Source organism: Biomphalaria glabrata, chromosome 7 (genome assembly GCF_947242115.1).
Source record: "Biomphalaria glabrata chromosome 7, xgBioGlab47.1, whole genome shotgun sequence".
Taxonomy (NCBI): Eukaryota; Metazoa; Mollusca; class Gastropoda; family Planorbidae; genus Biomphalaria; species Biomphalaria glabrata.
This window is the reverse complement of record NC_074717.1, coordinates 42,707,740-42,729,032: the sequence shown is the minus strand read 5'-3', so window position 1 is coordinate 42,729,032 and position 21,293 is coordinate 42,707,740. Positions and strand designations below refer to the sequence as shown.

Below are 21,293 nucleotides of genomic sequence, written 5' to 3'. Positions count from 1 at the left end.
GCTTTTCTGATTGTGTTTACATTTAGCTATGTAAAACAAGGTTACAAAAGACAGTTTGTGTGGAAACACAAACTCAAAATCGGCCCCCGAAGTAAAATATTTTACATAATTCGGATAATCCTTCAGAGTTGAAGATAGTTTACTTCTTAGTCCAAACCTCCCGCAGGACGACGGGGGATGGGAGCAGGCAGGGTTTGAACCTTCGACCGTCGATAAATCCGAACGACAGTCCAGCGCGCAAACCGCACGATCAGTGGTCCATCCAGGTAGGCTTCAATATTTTCAGAAAGAACATCCGAATGAAATTATATCAAAGACAAATGAGAGATAAGAATGGAGAAAGAAGGTTAACAGATCTTGTGTAGTACCCCAACGGTCCCGCAGATCAAAGGATAGGTGAAAGTGAATGTAAAGTTAGATGTGAACCTGGCCTAACTAGTTTCCCTTTCAGACCTTGTGGTCTATAGGGCAGATGATGTAAAGTTCATCTGTTTTTGTGGCCTACGGTTAACGAGGGTGTCATGTAGTCAGCACAACGACCAACCGCCTTTACTTTTCCCCAACTAACGTCAGGTACCCATTAGAGCTGGGTAGACTCAGAAGTTAAAAATCCCAGTCTTCACCAGGATTCGAACCCGGGACCCTCGGTTCGGAATAAATAATGTAATTGTTTTGAAAAGGCTCAATCTCATTCGAGTCCTAAAAAAAAAAAAAAAAAAAAAAAAAAATTACGCTAAATAAAATAAATAATCACGAAAAATTAAGTTTATAAGATTACTATTTGTTTTTAGTTAGGTTTAACTTATAATGCATACTAATTAGCTTTTTCTCTTTAAAAAACTGCTTGCATAACTGATTTTAAAAATTAGAATTTTCGCTTTCAGGAAAAAAAAAGTAGCCGTTGCATCAGAACTTTGAATGGTCTAAAATATTGTGAAGTCGGATTTTCAATATCTTTTCTAGTTTACGAGATCTAAACGGAACGGACGGACAGACGGTCAGACGGACAGACGGACAGACATTTCACACAAAACTAAAAAACCCAACAATATTCAAATTTGTCTTGGGCTTGGGATTTAATTTTTTTTGTTGTAATTTGTGTTTTATCACTAACATTATTATGTGTGTCTGTGTGGCGGGATATTTCGGCCAGTAGGATTTGAACCCGGGACCATTGTAACGACATGTCCCGTGCTACTGCTGTACGACCAGGCAGCCATCCATAGTTTGCAATATGTGCTATCAAAATAGTCTAAATTATTAAAACATTTTTATTCTGGAAAATGGGGGATGTATACTATATACACAACTGTATAGTATACTGGTGAAAAAGCACTGTTTACCGGTTATTATAAAAAGAGTTTTTAAAAAGTATCGTTGGAGCCTCTCGTGCAAACAAAAATTGCTGCGCCAAAGCGACCGTTGCATCAAAACAGCTGCGTCAAAAACGTTGCGTCTGCCCTACAAAACACACCTTAGTTCAGAATAAACATGGGCACAAAGAATTACGCACAAATTCAGAAATAATGAACATATTTGAAACGTCTCATTGCGCAGCATTTAAATTTACCTTTTTTGTTTCCTTGTGAAGTTACAGTCTACCCAAAGTTTATCTGGTCAAAGTCATGAAGGTCATCTCTGTATGATTGATTGTTATACCGTGACCGTACAGACAAACACATCTCGGGAAAAATACTTGTTCCTGGTGACGTATGCTAGTGATCAAGGGAGAAAGGTATTGGTGTGGGGGGGGGGAGGAGTTTGCTTTTTATAAAAGTGTTAATACTAGGCGCCATACGTGCAACTTAAGCCCTCCTCACTTGCGTATAAAGAAGTTACGCAGTCAATAAACGGGACAGATGCTACAGATCTATACGGTTTGCTCAATTGATGCGTAAATATAGAGCCTAGGCCGTAACAGAGGCGGTCACCACCCGGGGCAAAAATCTTTACCATGCGATCGTTAGCCTACTGAGACGGCGGCATAACGTGTTCACGGATCACTAGACACATCATAGTTTAAGTCTGTCTGCCATGATGCTGACTAATTCACGTAACATCTTACGTGAGTGAGTCGCCAAGTAGGTCAACAAAGTTCGAAGAGTATCAAAGTATCATTATATCACCCAAAAGAATGTAAAGAGATCGAACAGAAGAGGCAATGCCCATTTTACGTGTAATCAGGGCGGGATTCAGCTATGTGGAGACTCCAGGACAAAAGGTGTGTGAAGACCCCTACAATTTTGCGAAAGCTTTAATAAAGATCCGCTTATGAAAGATTTATATCTAAGAGCATGTTATATTTTAGAAGGAAGAAATACAGTTCTTGTAAATGTATCTCACTTTCCTTTAAAAAAAATATTATGCATATCTTAGTTTTAAAAAGTGCGATCTATAGGGCAGATGATATTAAGATCACGTGTTTCTGGTTCCGTCGTCTGACACGATAGCTTCGAGGTATGTAAAACTTCTGATTCGATTTTTTTTTTACTTTCAATACTTATTTCCATTTTAAAGACTTATTCGCTATTGGTCTTAATGTGCGTATTTTTTGGCATTTCCTTCTCAGTACACCTGTACTGTGTGTGTGTATGTGTGTGTGCGTGCGTGTGTGTGTGGTGAGGTCTTCATACAAACAAAATCTTTAGCTCACACAATAAAATTTAGACCTGCATCTTTTATTATTTAATTGGTACATTTGTGTCTATTTTAGATTTAGAATCTTGATTGTCTGCAGTATATTCAATTATGTAACTTGTATTTGGTTTTCAAGTACAGGAATACAAACCACGAAACGACCAGATCTGGCTTGCTTGAGTTTTGTATAATACAAAAGAAAATGGCTTCCTTGGTGGTCATAGATCAAAGATTGCCGGACAACGTAAAATTATACAAATCTCTAGCGGACTTATCAGGGAAATCTTTTGCTTGGAAGAGATTCCAGTCTCAGAGTTGCGTCATTCCTTTGATACGGCAAACCGTCTCATGGGAGGGGAACAAGAACAAGTCGGAGATAGAAAATATTAGAAGCTTTCAATTTTTTTTTCTTTGTAGGTGTGCTATATAGATAACAGCAACAAAGAATGTATTATTTAAAATACAAATCAGTACCAAGTTGTCTGTTTTAAAGATATGAATTTTAATATTAATAAAATTTGAATGTAAAATAGGAATACCCTTTTAAATCACCATGAAATCATGTAGTTATGTTTGTTTAATTCGGTGATTTTCTACTCCAAATGATAGATGTAATTTGCTGTTACGTCACAAGATCTTAAATGAACCTAGTGACGTACGTACGAATACACAAACAATGCACACATAAGTCTTTGACGATCATACCATTTCTAGTAATTCCATTATAAATAAAGGGAAATAACGAATATTTTTTGTTACAAAATTCTAAATTGTAACTTATTTTGTGGAGTTTAGTTTTAGGAAAGATGTTTCGCCGACACATCGTAAGCAAGTGTTTCTCAACTTATATCTGTGAGCCCCACCCCTCTCGCTAAGAAAGATTCAACATTCGGGTCCCCTTTTCAAGCTAAGGCACTTTAGCAAAATGCTCTAATTTCAGCTGTGTCTGGATTGAAGCCCCGTCACAAAGGGCTTAACTATTCTTTTGTTACGAAAATCATTAAAAAAAAAAACTAGAAAAAGCGCTCAAAGTTTATCAGTAAAAGCGCAAATTAAAAAAAAACTAAATTGAAAAGTATGTGTATGGTTGACGGTCTGATAACACTGTGTTTGATAGTGTGGTATGTCATCTCGATCATGACTCGATGGCCCTTGGTTCGAACTCTACTTGCTACATTCCCAGCTGGATGTATGAGGTTGGCTTGTAATTATCTTGAAGTCTAAAGGACATTTGAAAAAACATTTTAAAAAAAGAAACTGTTGGAGTCGAAAAGGATGGCTGTCTGGCCGTGTGTTCTGCGCTCTGGCCTGTCGTCTCGATGTACCCAGGTTCGTATCCCTGTCCGCTGCCATCCACTAGCGTTCTGCAGGAGGTTTGGACTCTGACACAATAATCTTCAGATCTTCAGGAACACTCGAAACAGATCGATTCACGAAAAAAGTGTATTTCTATTTGCTATTGTAATAAATTTTGAGGTCTAATATTATATTATTATATGTAAAACGAGGCTAACAAAAGGACGTGATATTTATGAGATGGTGCAACTTGTCAAGCTGGCAATTTAAATTATTACATTTCAATTCTTATCTCATTCTGTCATGATAAAAGTAAAAATTCCCCTTTCAGAACTTCTGGTCTATAGGGAAGATGATGAAAAGGTCATCTGTTTCTGTGGCCTAAGGTTAACGAGGGTGTCATGTGGCCAGCACAACGACCAACAGCCTTTACTTTTCCCCAACTAATGTCAGGTACCCATTAGAGCTAGGTGGACTCAGAAGCGCCCAAGGATCCCGAAATAAAATCCCACGGTTCAGAAGCCAAGCGCTTTACCGCTCAGCCACCGCGCCTCTTCTGTAATGATAAACTGACCTAAAAGATAAATTTTAATGAGATTTATTTTGTTTATTAAATAAAACAATTCCTTTTCTAAATACTTATAAATGCAGATTCCTTTATTATTTTTTTTTGACTCATTGTCAATAAATATTTCTTACAATCTTAACAACTAATTAGGCTGGGAAGTTAGTTTTCTGTATACAGGTGAAGAATACAATAACATAGACCCTATTCTGCAAAAGTAATGTGACTAACAGTTTCTGATAAAAAATTATAAAAATTACAAACAAAAAATCCAACGACATTGCGTCATACTTTTAGAACTAAGCCTGTCAAATAAAAATGTTAACATTTTTCTAAATTGTATTACAAATCATTATTCATTACAAGCGTTTTTATAAATTTCAAATGATTTTTTTTTGAAGACGGCGAACGTTTCCATGGCAACCAATGACACTTTTTTTGCCAGAGAATTGATTTTTTTTTGTAATGTCTTAATATGAGTAAAACTACAAATAAAGTTATTTTAATTTGTACATACTACTAACAACAGCAATAATAAATAATTTCCAATGTGCAATCCCTAAAATACATTATATCGCTGTATAAAATCAGGTATTCCCTTGCGCTTCGATCATATCGTAAATTGTAATTAGTTTGAATGTGGTCTTTAATTACCCCCCTTGTTGTTGTTACTAGAAATAGTGTCAGACGTCGTAACAGAGTTTCTGTCTCAGATTAGAGAGATTTTAAAACTTATTAATTATTAACCTACTTTCGCCTTTTTATAAGTATGGTCAACTAAATTACACAGCCTAGTCAAGCAAAATTTAGATGCATATAAAACAGGCTATTATTATATTGATGATAATTAAATTTCTAGAGCGTTATTAAACAAACAAGATGGTAGGCTCAAGGCGCTGTGATAACATTACAAACTTAACACTAGAGCTAAAAATGACCAAGCAATCTTCAAAAGTTTTGAACAGATAGATCTTCAATGTTGTTAGGTAGTAAACTCAATGGCGGATTCAAGGGAAGACAGACGAGGCTACGCCTCAGGGACTTGACAAGAGCGGAGCCCCTAACAATAGTTTAAAAAATACTTATCAAAGTAGCAAAGCTTTTACTAAGTGCAGCTGTATCAATTAGTTTGGATCAATCATGTAATTATATATAAGGCTGACCAAGACATAACAAACCTGTGCGATTAGAAATATTTTACCAATTGTTTTTGTTTAACTTTTAACATTCTCAATGCGCTATGATCCTATCACGTGACTGGACCAGTCGTGAAAGGAGGAAGAAAGAAGAGGGTATCTTTGTGAATGTTCAGATCATTCTCAAGGGTACGTATTCAACGTATACAACCACATCTATCAAATACGATTTCTTTCCCTTGTTCAAGAGACCAAACTAAATAATTAATTACCAATAGCTAATTGGTTAATATTTTAAATTGATTCTTGTGTTGTCAGGTAAAAGATATAATTGAGCAAAATTTCACCTTATCCGAGATTAGGTGTGGAAGAAATAATGTGTACAAACTTTTTACCTGACAGACAAACAGACAGAGTGAATTGATGAAAGCTTTGTAAAAAAAAAAAAATATCCGAATTTCGAAGGGTCAGAAACTTTTTGTGTTTTTGTGTGTGTTTTTTTTTTAATTTTTTGGTTGACACTACTTTCAAACTTACGGTTGACCACACTGTCGTGGCTAAGAAGTATCCGCTTGCAGCGTGCTCGCAATATATAAATGTAGCTACGTATCTACGACAGGACGTCAAATCAGGGCCACAAACTCAACAATATAACATTTTTTGAAACTAAAATATACATATTCAATAAAAAAAAAAAGGAAATTCAGATTTTATTTATAGGTAGGGATACTGTTGTTAGCGGTCGTTGACTCGTAGCACCAAACTTCTGGTAGACAACTAAACCTAATATATTTTAACTAATAAAATGTCAAATAACTGAAATAACTTCCTTTTGTGAACAAAACTTAATATAACTTTCTTTATAACATAGGCAGAATCAACTTTTGATCAAATGAAATAACTGTAGTAGACTTTAGTAACAATATCATTTCACAAAATCTAACTCACTACAATAACACAAGCTTTCAGTCTCACGTTCTGGAGTCGTCTGCCCTAACTAAGACCAAGTGACGACAATAACGCCTATTCACAGCCAATCGCTAACCTCTTCCCACCGTCACCATATTAACTCGAACACACACACTGACACACTATAACTGGTACTCTATCTCTTTCTTCTAAAATATGGTATTCTTGTAGATATAAGTACTATTATTAACGGAGGCGCGGTGGCTGAGCGGTAAAGTGCTTGGCTTCTGAACCGTAAGTCCCGGATTCCAAATCCTGTTGAAGACTTGGATTTTTAATTTCGGGATCTTAGGGCGCCTCTGAGTCCACCCAGCTCTAATGGGTACCTAACATTAGTTAGGGAAAAGTAAAGTCGGTTGGTCGTTGTGCTGGCCTCGTTAACAGTAGGCCCTCAGAAACAGATGACCTAAACATCATCTGCCCTATAGACCACAAGGTCTGAAAGGGGTCTTTACTTTTTTTTTACTACTTATTATTAAGTGGATTTTAATAAACCATTTGAAGAAACAAAATCCGGTCTCTGGGCCTTCACTTACTTAAATCCGGCCCTGAGAAAACTAATATACAGTTATCTTCTATTTGGAAAGAATGTCTGTAATTTATAAGCTATAATACCTGGTCCGACAGTCCAGACTCAAGGACATCAATCTTCTAGTTAAGACACTAATGTATCTACCATACGCTAGTTAAATAACATCCATGTTTACAGAAACTTAGCGTAGTAGCACATATAAGTAATATTATCTACTATCAAAACTATTGCACTTTTCTAAATTAAGCAGTAACGCAAAGTACAGTCGAGATCAAGCTTCTTTAACAATGAGCTAGTTTTAAAAAAAGTTAACACTTTCTCTCCGTAATTATTTACCACGTTCTGGTGGAATCAAAGTTTGTATCGTCGGTCAGGAGAGAAAGAGTTAACTCTTTAACTTTAACCTTCTCTGTGGCTTATTACGTCTTTCCCCCTGCAACTTTTTGTGTGACTCCCGAGTCCAATCCTTGAAACACAGCTGCAGTCACGGGTTGGGCATATGTAGGCCTAATCATCAGGCGCCGTTGCATTTTCACCCTTCATTCTACTTCTTTACGTTCTCGTATGACCTGTCGCCACACTTTCATGGAGGACCTCAGAACAGTGGACACCAGGTGGGAGGAGGCCTCAGACATTGCCAGTGACAGATGCTTGTGGAGACAGCCTGCCACCCAATGCGCCGAACCGCGAGGGAGGACCTAAGTCTAAGTAAGTAAGTCTACTACTGTTGTGTATGGCATCTGCAATCCGGGACCCTTCATTTATGCTCGCTCTCCATGTGGATCTATCCAGTGCCACATTCTAAAACATTTTATAACATTCAAAGTACTTACAGAGAAGAGAAATGGAATTGATATTCCAGAATGTTAATTGTCGTAAATATCGATGGGAAGCGTGGTCTAGAGGCCAAGTGCGCTTAAACTTGGCCTGGCTTGGCTACCTAGAAGGGGGCTAGAAGGTTCGACACCCGACTCGGGCAGAGTTGTGTTTACTGAGCGCCTAAAGGCAGCAAAGAAAACCAACTCCTAGATACCCCCTCCCTCCCACTGGTCCACAATTGAGATTGGACCAAAAGCGCTCTGGGCATGCTATAAGCGTGAAAGTGGCGCTATATGAAAGCAATAATAATAATGGCTACAAGTTAGAAATAGTAATTATTATAGAAACTTGATACTGGAAGATAAAGTAGCTCAACAATAATCCAACAAGCTCGAGTTTAAAGTGTCGAATCTATAACTTAGGGACCCATACCACAACAGATACAGTATTGTGTACGTCATTGGGATTTTTAATCTATTAAAAAAAATGATTTTTAACATTGCCAAAGAAACTATTTCAAAAGATCATTTTTGAATTTTAATTAAGTAAAAATAAATTTGATTTTACCTTGCTTAAAAGTGCACAAAATTGATCATATACTTATTGATACCGAATATAAAAAGACTGGACATCGAAATCTCTAACACTACATAAAAATGTCGTGAAAAACTTCAAAAAAGCTGAAACAAGGCATTGTTTTGTACAGTAGTTATAAGAAGTAAAGTTATTTTTTTTCTCTTCTCATAATTATTATTTTACAATATTTAAATACATAATCAAGAAAGATCTAGTCAATCAATTGATTTAAATGTACATAAGATGATTAAAATTAACAGACTTGAACTATTTCGGTCTAGGATTTTCGAAACATTATCTTTACGGAAACTAACAGGAAATGGCTGTATTTCATAAATTTGCGCCAATATATAGTTTTGAGATCAATAGTCCACTTTATTTAATATCCACAAAATGGTACTGCATTATTTCTAAACTCGGAAAACTAAGGATCATTACTTTTCTAAGACAGAAAAGATGGATTTTCCTAGATTCGGGGCGACTTCCCTTACAGCTTGAAAAAGAGTTACGTACATTAAAAGTCTATACATATAGGTCAGTGATCTGATCATTATCGGAAAGAACTGGTTTCCGTTTTCCAGTATATATGTCTGTGCATATATCTTTTTAAATAGATATCTTATCAACACCTATATATTCCTTACACCGGATACGCCAAATATTTATCTATTTATACTTATTCTCCAATGATGAAAACCTCAAAAAAGAAATGTTCTCAAACGAATTTTTCGCAAACATGATTAAGTAAGTGCACGATATTCAAACATTCAATAATCAGCATTACGTCTTTTGTGTGCAAACTAGGGGGGTTCTGATTATATACGAAACGAAATAAATTTCTCTTTTTTTATCGTTCTCAATGGACACTAATGTTCCTATGTACAGAAAGGCCAATTCGATCGTCCCATTCAGAGAAAGAAAGGCGATGTGATATGACCCAGCTTCACGTAGTTCCCGACATTTTCTCTAAGTAGTTGGGACTCAGATGTTGTACCTCCGATCAAATGCATAGCTGAGAGAGTGTAAAGAAAAGACGCCCAGGGGCTCCTCATATGTTCATGTCAAATGTCATGTAACTTGTAGGCCGTAGATGTTTGTTGTAGATGTTCTTACACTAAGGGTGAATCAAACTGACATAATATAGTTATTACGCCTTTACAACATGCATCTCTTTATGTGTGAGCAGACGATAAAAATCGTATATGTTTAAAAGCTCTTGTTTTTTTATACTTGGTCTTTGGTTTTGTAACTCCCATTTTGTAAACGTCCCTTTTAGAGATTGTCGTCTGAGGCATGTTACAAGTTTAATGACATGACTGATCCAAACTAATTGATACTTTTAATATAAGCTTTGTTGTCTTTTTTAAAAGTATTTTTTTTCTTTTTTACTTGTTATTCTCTTGATTTACGCCAGACTACGTCGTGGTTGCATCAGAGACACTTTAGCCTACACAACCAAAACCATCCGCTCTAATTTCCTCATCCCTTTCCTAAGCGATACTCAAATGCACTACGTAAAAAAGCTGTGACCAGAATGATGACAAGCACGATGACCAGCGCGATGACCAGCAGGATGACCAGCAGGATGATCAGCAGGATGATCAGCACGATGATCAGTACGATGAACAGTACGATGAACAATACGATGATCAGCAGGATGATCAGTACAATGAACAGTACAATGAACAGTACGATGAACAGTACAATGAACAGTACAATGAACAGTACAATGAACAGTGCAATGAACAGTACAATGAACAGTACGATGAACAGTACGATGAACAGTACGATGAACAGTACAATGAACAGTACGATGAACAGTACGATGAACAGTGCGATGACCAGCGCGATGACGAGCACGATGACCAGCAGGATGATCAGTACAATGAACAGTACGATGAACAGTACGATAAACAGTAAGATGAACAGTACAATGAACAGTATGATGAACAGTAGGATGAACAGTACGATGAACAGTACAATGACCAGCGCGATGACCAGCACGATAACCAGCAGGATGATCAGCACGATGATCAGTACGATGAACAGTACGATGACCAGCACGATGACCAGCAGGATGATCAGCACGATGAACAGTACGATGAACAGTACGATGATCAGCACGATGACCAGCACGATGACCAGCAGGATGATCAGGACGATGATCAGTACGATGATCAGTACGATGAACAGTACGATGAACAGTACGATGAACAGCACGATGACCAGCAGGATGATCAGTACGATGAACAGCACGATGATCAGTACGATGAAAAGTACGATGACCAGAAGGATGATCAGTACGATGAACAGCACGATGACCAGCAGGATGATCAGCACGATGACCAGCACGATGACCAGCACGATAACCAGCAGGATGATCAGCACGATCATCAGTACGATGAAAAGTACGATGACCAGCAGGATGATCAGCACGATGACCAGCACGATGACCAGCAGGATGATCAGTACGATGAACAGCACGATGACCAGCAGGATGATCAGCACGATGACCAGCAGGATGACCAGCACGATGACCAGCACGATGACCAGCACGATGACCAGCACGATGACCAGCACGATGACCAGCACGATGACCAGCACGATGACCAGCTGCTTTTACGTACCACCCCAGCATGTCCGGTATCGATCAGAGTTGGGTGGACTCAGGAACGTCACACAAAACCCCAGAGTTCAATAGACCAGTCACCGGGATTGGAACTCGAGACCTCCCCACTCCTTCCCATGGTTGGGAAGCCAAGAACTTTCTAGCTCAGCTGCCCAATGATTGTATTGTATAAGGTTAACGATTTCAAGTCTAGCGCCGTCTACATCTGTTTCAAATGTCGTTAAAAATATTCACAACTATTCTCCACATTTTATGAAGACCGTTACAAAATGTATACATCATAGGAGAAAGTCTTGGATCTTATAGACTGTCTTTGTGTCTTAATACCACATTATCAAGGGGTATAAATCAGACATCAGATGTGTGATGACGGTCATGATGCGGACGCCATAAATGTCACCGCCAGGAACTGTAAATTACCTTGCCCTGCGCACTCGTCAAGTCCAGACGTCATGGAACAGACGTTACCTCGTAAATAGCGCGGGGAGATTTCACATCTGCTGACCAACGAGGACGCTATTAAAGCCGTAAATCCATGGCTTTTAACCAGGCTGTTTTTTTTTTTTTTCATTGATGGTCTCAAAAAATGCTCTATTACACCCAACAAGAAAAGCAGCACAGTACAGTTTCGCAAACTTGTCAACAAGGCATACTCATAAACATCATTTTATAAAGTCACAATTTAAAAAATTCAAAAGAGGCTTTTCCTTCTCAGAATATAGGCCTACTACCCACATGTATTGTCCAGCAAAATTTACTGCGCTAACCAGCTGTCGCTACTAGCTTGATTTAGTATGAAGCTAACTAAAAAGATAAATATAAAGAAGCCAAAAATAAAATTCTTAAAAAAAAAAGTTATGTAAGGGCAAGAACTGCACATATATCACAATACTGAAAGATCTATTTGCCTTTTCTATATTTAATAACATTAATTATTTAACAATAATTAATTGATTATTGGCTAATTTTTGGATTGATTCACGTTTCGTCAGAGACAATGAATAATTGTGCAAAGTTTCAGATTGATCCAAGAATGGGAAGTGGGATAAATAGCGTGTTCAAACTTTGTAGAAGACAGAGCGAGTCGATAATAAGCTTTGCAAAACTTATCAGTCTCTAAATATTGCTATAGTATATATTATATAACACCCCGATCAGCGCAGACAACAGCTAAGCTAGATCCACTGACAAAACAACCCTAACCCTAACCTTTATTTAAAATGAAGTAAGACAGGGAGGCGCGGTGGCTGAGCGGTAGGGCGCTTGGCATCCGAATCGAAGACCGGGCTTTTTAATTTCGGGATTTTTAGGGCGCCTTTGAGTCCGCCCAGCTCAAATGGCTTTCCCGAAATTAGTTGGAGGAAAAATGAAGGCTGTTGGTCGTTGTGCGGGCCGCATTGACCGTAGGCTACAGAAACAGATGACCTTAATCACATCTGCTCCACAATCAAAATCTGAAAGGGGTACTTTACTTTTAAGCTAGAGTTGTTTTTTTCTTTTCCCCGACTTTATTCGGTTAAGGATACATTATTAATATTAGGAATATAATAATATCTATTATGTAAGAATCTTAGTCCTATGTATGTATCTGATAGGTCTTTCATGTGATACACAATTCTATTTGATCATTTAAATGCTAATTCTAATATGTTTTATCTTTGATATATATTTGGTATAGGTCTGAAAAGTTATGAAAAGCTCTTGAAGAAAACAGAACGCTGTCTAAACTGGTGGCCAGTACATCAACCTAACCACCTATACTTTCCTCTACTTATGTTATGTGTCATTAAAGTTTGGCCAGGGAAGTCCTAATATAAAACTGTTCGAAATTCCAGTACTCAGCGAGATTCAAACTCTATACCCCTCGGTTCGGAAACCAACCGCTTTATCCCTTGGCCACCAAGCAAAAGTTGTCACAGGAAACGAAAGTAATATATATATATTGTGAGAACTGATGACGTAATGAAAATGGTTGTCTATGATATAACGACACGCAAACATACAAATGAGCACACAGGTCAATATCAGATCCATGAACATGACTAGACTAAGTCTACGTATTGATTATGTGTCAAAAACGTCACGCACACACACACACGCACACACACACACACACACACACGAACAGAGACACACTTTAAAAAATACTGACGTGAAATCAATGTAATGAGTGCATCAGTTGTTCGCAATACTTCATTTGTGATCTGTTTAAATTTTTTTTTTTTAAAACAATCAAAATAAAAAATATATACTTAAAAAAAAATTATGTAAAGGAAAGCACCGGATATCACTGGCATATATCTCAATAATGCAATGTTTATCTCACTTTATTATATACAAAACAACGCGTTTTAATTGCCTCTAATTAATTAAAAGTTACCCCTGTAAACCAAGTTGTCTATAGGGTAGACGATGTATAGGTCATCTGTTTCTGTGACCAATGGTTAACGAGGGTGTCATGTGACCTACACAACGGCCAACCGCTTTTACTTTTCCCCAGCTAAGGTCAGCTATCCATTAGAGCTGGATGGAATCAGAGGCGCCCTAAATACCCTTAAATTTAAGTCCCTGTCTTCACCAGGTATCAAACCTGGGACTCTGAGGTACAGAAGCCAAATCGAATTCGTGACTCACGCCTTCTCAGGCCAAGCGGCCAACGTGCTAACCACTCTGCTAGTGAGGTAACTATGACTTAAGAATATTGTGTAAAGGGACTTATTCAGCTTATACTACCGCTTCAGTCAAGTACAATTTCTTTCCCTTGATCAAGATACCAAACAAAATAATTAATTAACAAAAGTAAATAATTGTTCAATTTTTTAAACTTGATTCTTGCGATGTCAGGTAAAAGAAATAATTGTGCAGTAATTTCAGCTTGATCCGAGATTGGGTGTCGAAGAAATAACGTGAACAAACTTTTTACCAAACGGACAGACAGAGTGACTTGATATGAACTTTGTAATAAATACAAATTTGTTTACAAATAGAATAATTTATCAGAGAAAATGGTGCAATGATGGAAGGACCTACTCGCCTCCTACCCAAAGGCACGAATCAAGGATCAGCGCAGAACGAGGTGAAGATAGCCCATGATCATCAAGATACCTAAATAAAAATATACGTTAATAGCATTGGAATAGTAAGTCTAACTCTAGTTTACCCAAAGATTGGTCATTTGTCTGAAAAAAGTATATATTCTTTAGCGATTTACTATGATATCACACTTAATGGTCCTAGCACTTATGAATGACAGACGTAGCCTTCTAAAGAGAAGACAATTAATATATATTAATACATAATAATTCTTATGTGTCAATCAAATCGTACACCTTTAAAAGTGACTTAATGCACTGCTAAGTCATGATTTTCTTTGCTGAATCAGGCAACCCGTCAATGCTCTAATGGCACTATGGAAAAAGCAGCACTTGTACGAATTATTATATGTATGTAAAGTAGGCATTGTATGGTAAGCATCGAGTATAACGAATTAAGTCTCTTGTCTAGAATTAAGACGGTGGTAGCCTCTTCTAAGGTAGTCTTATGAATTATGTCCCTTACATGGTCCTGTGATGGTAGTAACAAAGAATAAAGTCCCTTGTTTTTCAAGTCATACCGGAGTCGCTAGTAGGACGAAACTAACTAGATTAGTTTTACACAAATTAATTTAATAGGCTTGAAGCGCTCATGCTGCAGTAATGCAGTACACTGAAGATAAAAAATAAAAGGTTTGTTGTTCAAAAAAGACATCTCGACTTTTAAAAATTATTTAAGTTTTAAACATCTGGTGAAAAGACTAAAATGATAAAAATGTCTCGAGAGTATATTCGGTAAAGTATCTACATCTATTTAATATTGTAGTAAAATCTCCTCTTTCAGACCTTGCGATGCCCCAAAACACCCCAATAGAAAGAAAACTATATGTAGAACTCCTTGATTTGGAAACCACTGCGCAGTACATGTCATATATTGGACTAGTCATCTGAACGATCCAACATAAAAAAAATGAGAAAGAAGAAGAAGACCTTGCGTTCTATAGGTCAAATGATGTTAGGGTCCTCTGTTTCTCTGGCCAACGGTTAACGAGCGAGGTGTCATGTGGCCAGCACAACGACCAGCTGCCTTTACCTTGCCCAACTAAAGTCAGGTACCTAGTAAAGTTGAGAGAAATAGGGGGCGCCCTAATCATCCAGAAATTTTGAAAAAATCCCAGTCCACCAAGATTTGAATCCAGGACCCCCGGTTCCGAAGCGATTAACCACTAAGCCACCGAGCCCCCATTTAATATGTTATTGTTAAATATTCTCTAGCTCCATAGTAAAAGATTATTGTCAAAGTTCATACATGACTAAAGAGAGCATGAGCGTAGCCAGGATTTTTTCTTCTGGGGTGGGGGAATTTCCCCCCCCCCCCCACCACATATATATACATATACACAGATAACGTATATGTATATGAGATGTTAGGTTGCTTTGAAAACAAATTACAATTGAAAATGAAAAGTTGTTAGGAAATCGCGTCTGTCTGTCTGTCTGTTTCTCTATCTCTTTCTCTCTCACTTTCTCTCTCTCTCTCTCTCTCTCTGTGTATGTGTGTTTAATTAGGCTGTCGACTTGAATAAATAAAATAAAATGTTTACACGGTAATAAAAAGCAAAGGAAGATAACGGATTGAAAACACATTTCCCTGCCACATATTGAACACACTCCTGCAAGACTTTGGAAGTGGTGCGAAGACTGGAATGTCTCTGAAGAAAACCTTTCACTGACATCTGTCGCTTGTTACCCGAGTAATGCCAAGGGCTTTTGTCCAGGGGATCAAAAATACACGCACTGGAGAGTTGAGTGTGAGATTGAATCATTTGATGTCCGGTGGACAGGAGATAGCGCCCGCCCGCTTTCAGACGTTAACCATTAGATAAGAGCAGAGAAACCAACAGATTCAGACGTGAAGGGGAATCAGGGTAAATACTGTTACCATTGAAATACTGTTCTGTTACTTAAAAAAAAAACATTTGACCGATGTAAAAATCTTGATATTGGAATTTTTCATTAGGTGTGCGTCTTATCTTATCTTATATATTGAAGATGTTAGTTAAAAAAAAAGAAGATGATGACGTTCTCCGTGAAAGGAGTTAAAAGATAAAATAGTGTAAATATTATAAGAGCAGAAATTTTTATCTATACATCGGACAATGACACACCATCAACAGTTACAGTTTCAGTGCGAGGAGAACGAGGAGACGGTAATCCTAGAGAGATACGATCCAATACTTTTGGGACGAGAACATGGTGTCGTGACCGTTAAGTGGACGCTGGTCAGCGGGGCGATGGACAATGTGCTGGTTCCAAATGATGGACAGCGGGTGTACGGCTGAGGGGTTTCTGAAGACGATGTAAGGGGACTTTCAGGAAGTCATTACAGAAAGTCCTTGACACTGGACACGACCTGTGCTACAGCACTACAGATGTGGCGTGGGTCGAAGCGCAGTGGCGTAGTGTGTGGATATACGTCTGTGTCACTGATTTTTTGGTGGGTGCTGATACTGTCGGTATACGTGTCACTGATTTTTTGGTGGGTGCTGATACTGTCGGTATACGTGTCACTGATTGTTTGGTGGGTGCTGATACTGTCGGTATATCTCTAGGTGTAAAGTTGGACTACAAAGATATATGGATATGCCACTGGAAATTTATAAAGATCTTAAGCATAAAAAAAGCCTCCTTTTCTTCATGATTTTAACATTTGACCATCACAAAGAAGATGTTAGACACTTATCACAAAACAAATAGACACAAAAACCCTTTGTTCCTTTGGCAATTAAATCTTTGACCAATATGTAAATTACTGTTGTAAATTTCGCATGAAATGTTAAAGAGAAACTGGGGTAGGAACCTATATCTTGTGTGATATCGTACAAATGTTTGCTCTAATCATTTATTTATTTATTTTTGTAATGCACAATTGTAAAACAAATTTCCTCACGGATAATAAAGATTTTTATTAATTGATTGATTCAAAAAGAAGAGAGTGTGCTCTGATAAACCGTCTTAGTTAAAGTTATAGTTCCAAGTCAAATCAGACGTCAGAAAATCAATGCTAGCAAAATCTTATCTTATATAATACAGACGTTACTTCGAAAAAGAAGATGATTACGTCATACGCGTCTTGCATCAAGATATCAAAAGAGAGTCCGGTCCGTTCATTTACATTGTCCAGACAGCTTTTTTTGCGACGCCCCTTTCTGTGTGCTCTCTCCACTGGAGCTTGAAGGATGACTTTGGATACGTGTGTCAAGTCTTACAATAGGACCAAAATCAGCTCAGCTTACGTCTTTTCAAAGTTCATCTTATTTACCAATGTTCCACACAACTCCTACAAGTATTTGATATAAACCACTTCAACTTCTATCTCTGAACCTTTTCTCTAGCAGCTGCTATGGAAACATAATGGCGTTGTTAGATTTACACCCTTCATCCGTCAGCACTCGTAGTAGTCAGCATTGGAAGCTGTCAAGCATTTCCGGGAACAGGAAAGACAAGTCTCACTTTTCAATATTAAGTCCAACAGAGAAATGCACATTTGAACCGTCAAACCTATTTAACCGTCAAACCTATTTACGAGATGCATTTTTTTTTAAAAATTTAGTATCAACTCATTCTGTCTGGTAAAAAAAAAATTTCACGTTATTTCCCCCACAAAACTTTGCACAATTATTCAGGGGCATAGACAAAACATAAAACAAATAAAATAACACATTATTTAATTAATTTCTGGAAACTAATGATTTTGTTTGATACCAGCAAGGGAAATTAATTCCTCAGTATTTACATATACGCCTAAATATGTAGGGTTTCGCCCCCTTAACTAATTGAACACGTTATTTCTCTAAAATGGATCAAGTTAAAAGCTTAAAAAATAGTTTATTACAACTAACAAAACATGATTCAATTAAAAATGAACCAATTTGTCAATTAATTTTTCGTAATTAATTATTTTGCTCGATATCTAATAAGAGAAATAACTTCTACATTATTGAGAAACAGTTGGGAGTGCGAGTTCTTTTCTTTAAAAAAGCTGTTTGTTTTTTTTTAACGATTTACATATATATGGCTCCTTCTGTCTCGGAAGACAATGAACGCGCCCAGATGAGTCACTGGCTTTGAGATGGGGCAAAATCTGGAGTGACTGATCAAGCCCATTCTGGAACGGCAGAGTTTGTCACAGTTCGTGCATTTATATACATCTGTCCTAGGGCTATAGTGGAGCAGGTTTCCGTTCTGCTTTAAGTGGTCAGCAAATACAACTCAGCGCGAGTCCAGATTGAAACTCAAAACCGCTTGATAGGTAGCCAAGTGGTTTACGCCCTCGGCCACACATCCCAAAGGTTGCAAATACCAGACATCGGGCAGAGTTGTGTTTAATGAGCGCCTTAAAGCAGCACGGAAAAAACATTCTCCTAGATACCCCCTCCCTCCACTGGTACACAACTGAGATTGGACCAAAACGCTCTGAGCATGCTATAAGCATGAAAGTAGCGCTATATAAAAGCCATAATTTATTTAGTTAGACTCTAGACAGAATGCAGAGTCGAAGCTCACGACAAACATTCTGGCGTTTTTTGATTCCCTAACTTCATTGTAAACGAGTCACTGCACTACATTCAAATTGAAGTACTGACTGTACATAAAGAAGAGTATAAAGTCCACCTTTCTAACCTTGCGATCTCTAGGGCAGATAATGTAAAGGTCATCTATTTGATGGTCCCACGGTTAACGAGAATGTGGGGGTTGCCAGCACAACGACCATCCGCCTTTACTTTCTCCAAATAATGCCACTCGTTAGAGCTGGGTGGACTCAGGGGCGCCCTTAACTCTTTCTCTACTAACTGACGATACCAACGTTGATTCCGCCAGGATGTGGTAAATAATTACGGAGAAAGAGTTAAGATCCCGAAATTCACAATCCCAGTCTTCACCAGGATTCAAACCTGGAACCTCGGTTCGGAATCCAAGCGCTTTGCCGCTCATCCACCGCGCCTCCTACTGACTGTACATAATAATGAGATACCATTACCTTACGCTGAGATCTAGATCTGTTTCAGCTGCTCCGAATATCGTAATGTCTTAAATCCAATCTTTGTTTCGAGACAAAAGGATCGCACTGCATCTAATAATATGCCTTTTGTCCAGAGCGCAGCAACACACGTGCTATCCAGGCACGACTTTGACACACTTACATAATGTCAACACACTACACAAAATCACAGACTTCACGAGAACACAGAAACAGGATTACACAAGGGGAGAAAACAACAGCCTGGCCGCCGAGTACATTTATTTATTTTTTCTTCTTTAAGTATCCACTTGACGCTCAAGGCAATAAAACGGGGTCACGCTCAAAGGTCAAGACAACTCACGCCAGGGACAGGAGAAGACAATCTAAAGGAGAATGTGCGCACACAAGTGGAGATATAAGGGGCGACAACCCGAGAAGGGAGATAATAAATAGGGAGTGTAGAAAAAATGCTTTAATTACCTGGTAAAAAAAATAAAGATGGCACATCATTGATTTTGGGACGTCTGGATTGACTTGTAACTAGGTCTATATCTACGTCATCTCACTCTCTCTCTTGTGTTTCTGATTATTGAGTTTCCTAAGAAAAGGATAAACAGTGTACAGTTTAGATACCATTGTAGTGAAAAGACCTTTCAGACCTTGCTATGCAAGAGAACAAATAACGTTCAACTCATCTGCTTCTAGGATCGACGGTGGACGAGGTTTTCACGTGACCAGCACAATAGTGAACGAAATAAGAAAAAAGAACAGACTACGTTGGGCAGGTCACCTTGAAAGAATGTCAGATAACAGAGGAGCGAAAATCGTATACAGGCAAAAAACCCAAAAGGCAGGCGACCCAAAGGCAGACCCCGAATGCGATGGACTGATGATATGGAAGCAGATCTACATCATCTTGGGGTTAGGGCGTGGAGACGAAAGGCCCAGGAGAGATCTGAATGGAGGGATGTGTTGAAGCAGGCCAGAGCCCTCCATGGGCAGTAGCGCCCCTGGAATGGATGGCTGGATAACACAACGACAAAAGGTAGCCAAAAAGTATAGTACCTGGAGAAAGTGAGATATTTAGTTTCATTATTTCAGGACATCTTGGATCTAACAAAACCTATAAGGTTATCCAGATATTGACAAATCTGAAAAAAAAGTTGTACTTTACGCTAACAAAGCATAACCTTTCAGGTCTGGCCTCAGGCCGATTTGACCGATTGCTTCAATCAACCCCGCGCCAAGCAGGAGCTCGCAGTTTACGTTAAGAATATCGGTCACGACTCTTGTCACAGGCTTTTAAAGATGAAGGATTTAATTGGGTAACATTAGTGTAGATCTGTCGTGCGATTGACGTAACTTCAATTAACCCTCTTACGCCTATTGCGCTTGAGTGGCTTCCATGCTGAATAACAAATGTTAATAAAATGATCTAATTAATAGTAATAATTGTTTTGTGAAAAAAAAAAAAGAAGATAGATGCTCTTTTCGGTTGATCCCATATCATTCTGAAAGCCTAATGATGTTCTATTTGTCTTGTTCATATTGCCCTAACCTCGGAACAACTAATCACTTTCTTGCCTTGCCCTAATGCCAATAAAATAAATGCCTAACATATCTTTTTCTTTGTATGAAGATTCATGAGTTATGAATGCTAGAAAAAATCTAATATTGGCAAATTATTAGTAAACAAAATTATGGTCTGTTCTGTTTGAATAGATTGTCTATTTCGCCTGAAATTACATGACAGCATTGAAGTCTATAAGAAATAAAGAAAAAATGCAAAGATTTATATGTAAAATATTTCTTTTCATGACTGTATAACTGTGACTGTACGACTGTGTGACTGTTTCACTGTGTGACTGTATGATTGTGTGACTGTATCACTGTGTGTACTAGTATGACTAAGTTACTATATCCCAGGGGTTCTCAACCTGTGGGTCGCGACCCCCTTGGGGGTCGATTGACGATTTGTCAGGGGTCGCCTAAGACCATCGAAAATATGGATTGTTATTGTCAACTCTTCTAGTGCTGTATCTGTGTGTCGGGGGGGGGGTCGCCGCAGAGTGGGGGATT

General features: G+C 38.1%; 2 protein-coding genes across 2 annotated transcripts in view; one reads left to right on the top strand and one right to left on the bottom strand.

Moving 5' to 3' along the window:
- Positions 1–19,467, bottom strand: part of LOC129927497 (uncharacterized) — a 115,615-nt gene extending 96,148 nt beyond the window's left edge. The window contains exon 1 of the mRNA XM_056037065.1: positions 19,233–19,467. The gene's annotated coding sequence lies outside the window, so the exon portion shown is untranslated. The remainder of the gene's footprint in view (positions 1–19,232) is intronic.
- Positions 10,452–11,302, top strand: LOC129927156 (involucrin-like). Its single transcript, XM_056034401.1, has 2 exons — positions 10,452–10,520; positions 10,580–11,302. Exons 1-2 carry the CDS (start codon positions 10,452–10,454, stop codon positions 11,300–11,302), a joined length of 792 nt encoding a protein of 263 aa, XP_055890376.1.
- Positions 19,468–21,293: the final 1,826 nt, after the last annotated feature.

Coding starts and splice junctions, on each gene's coding strand:
- LOC129927156 (XM_056034401.1), top strand. CDS start 10,452: ATGAACAGTACAATGAACAGTATGATGAACAGTAGGATGAACAGTACG. Junction 10,521..10,579: donor TGAACAGTACAATGACCAGC/GCGATGACCAGC, acceptor TACGATGAACAG/TACGATGACCAGCACGATGA.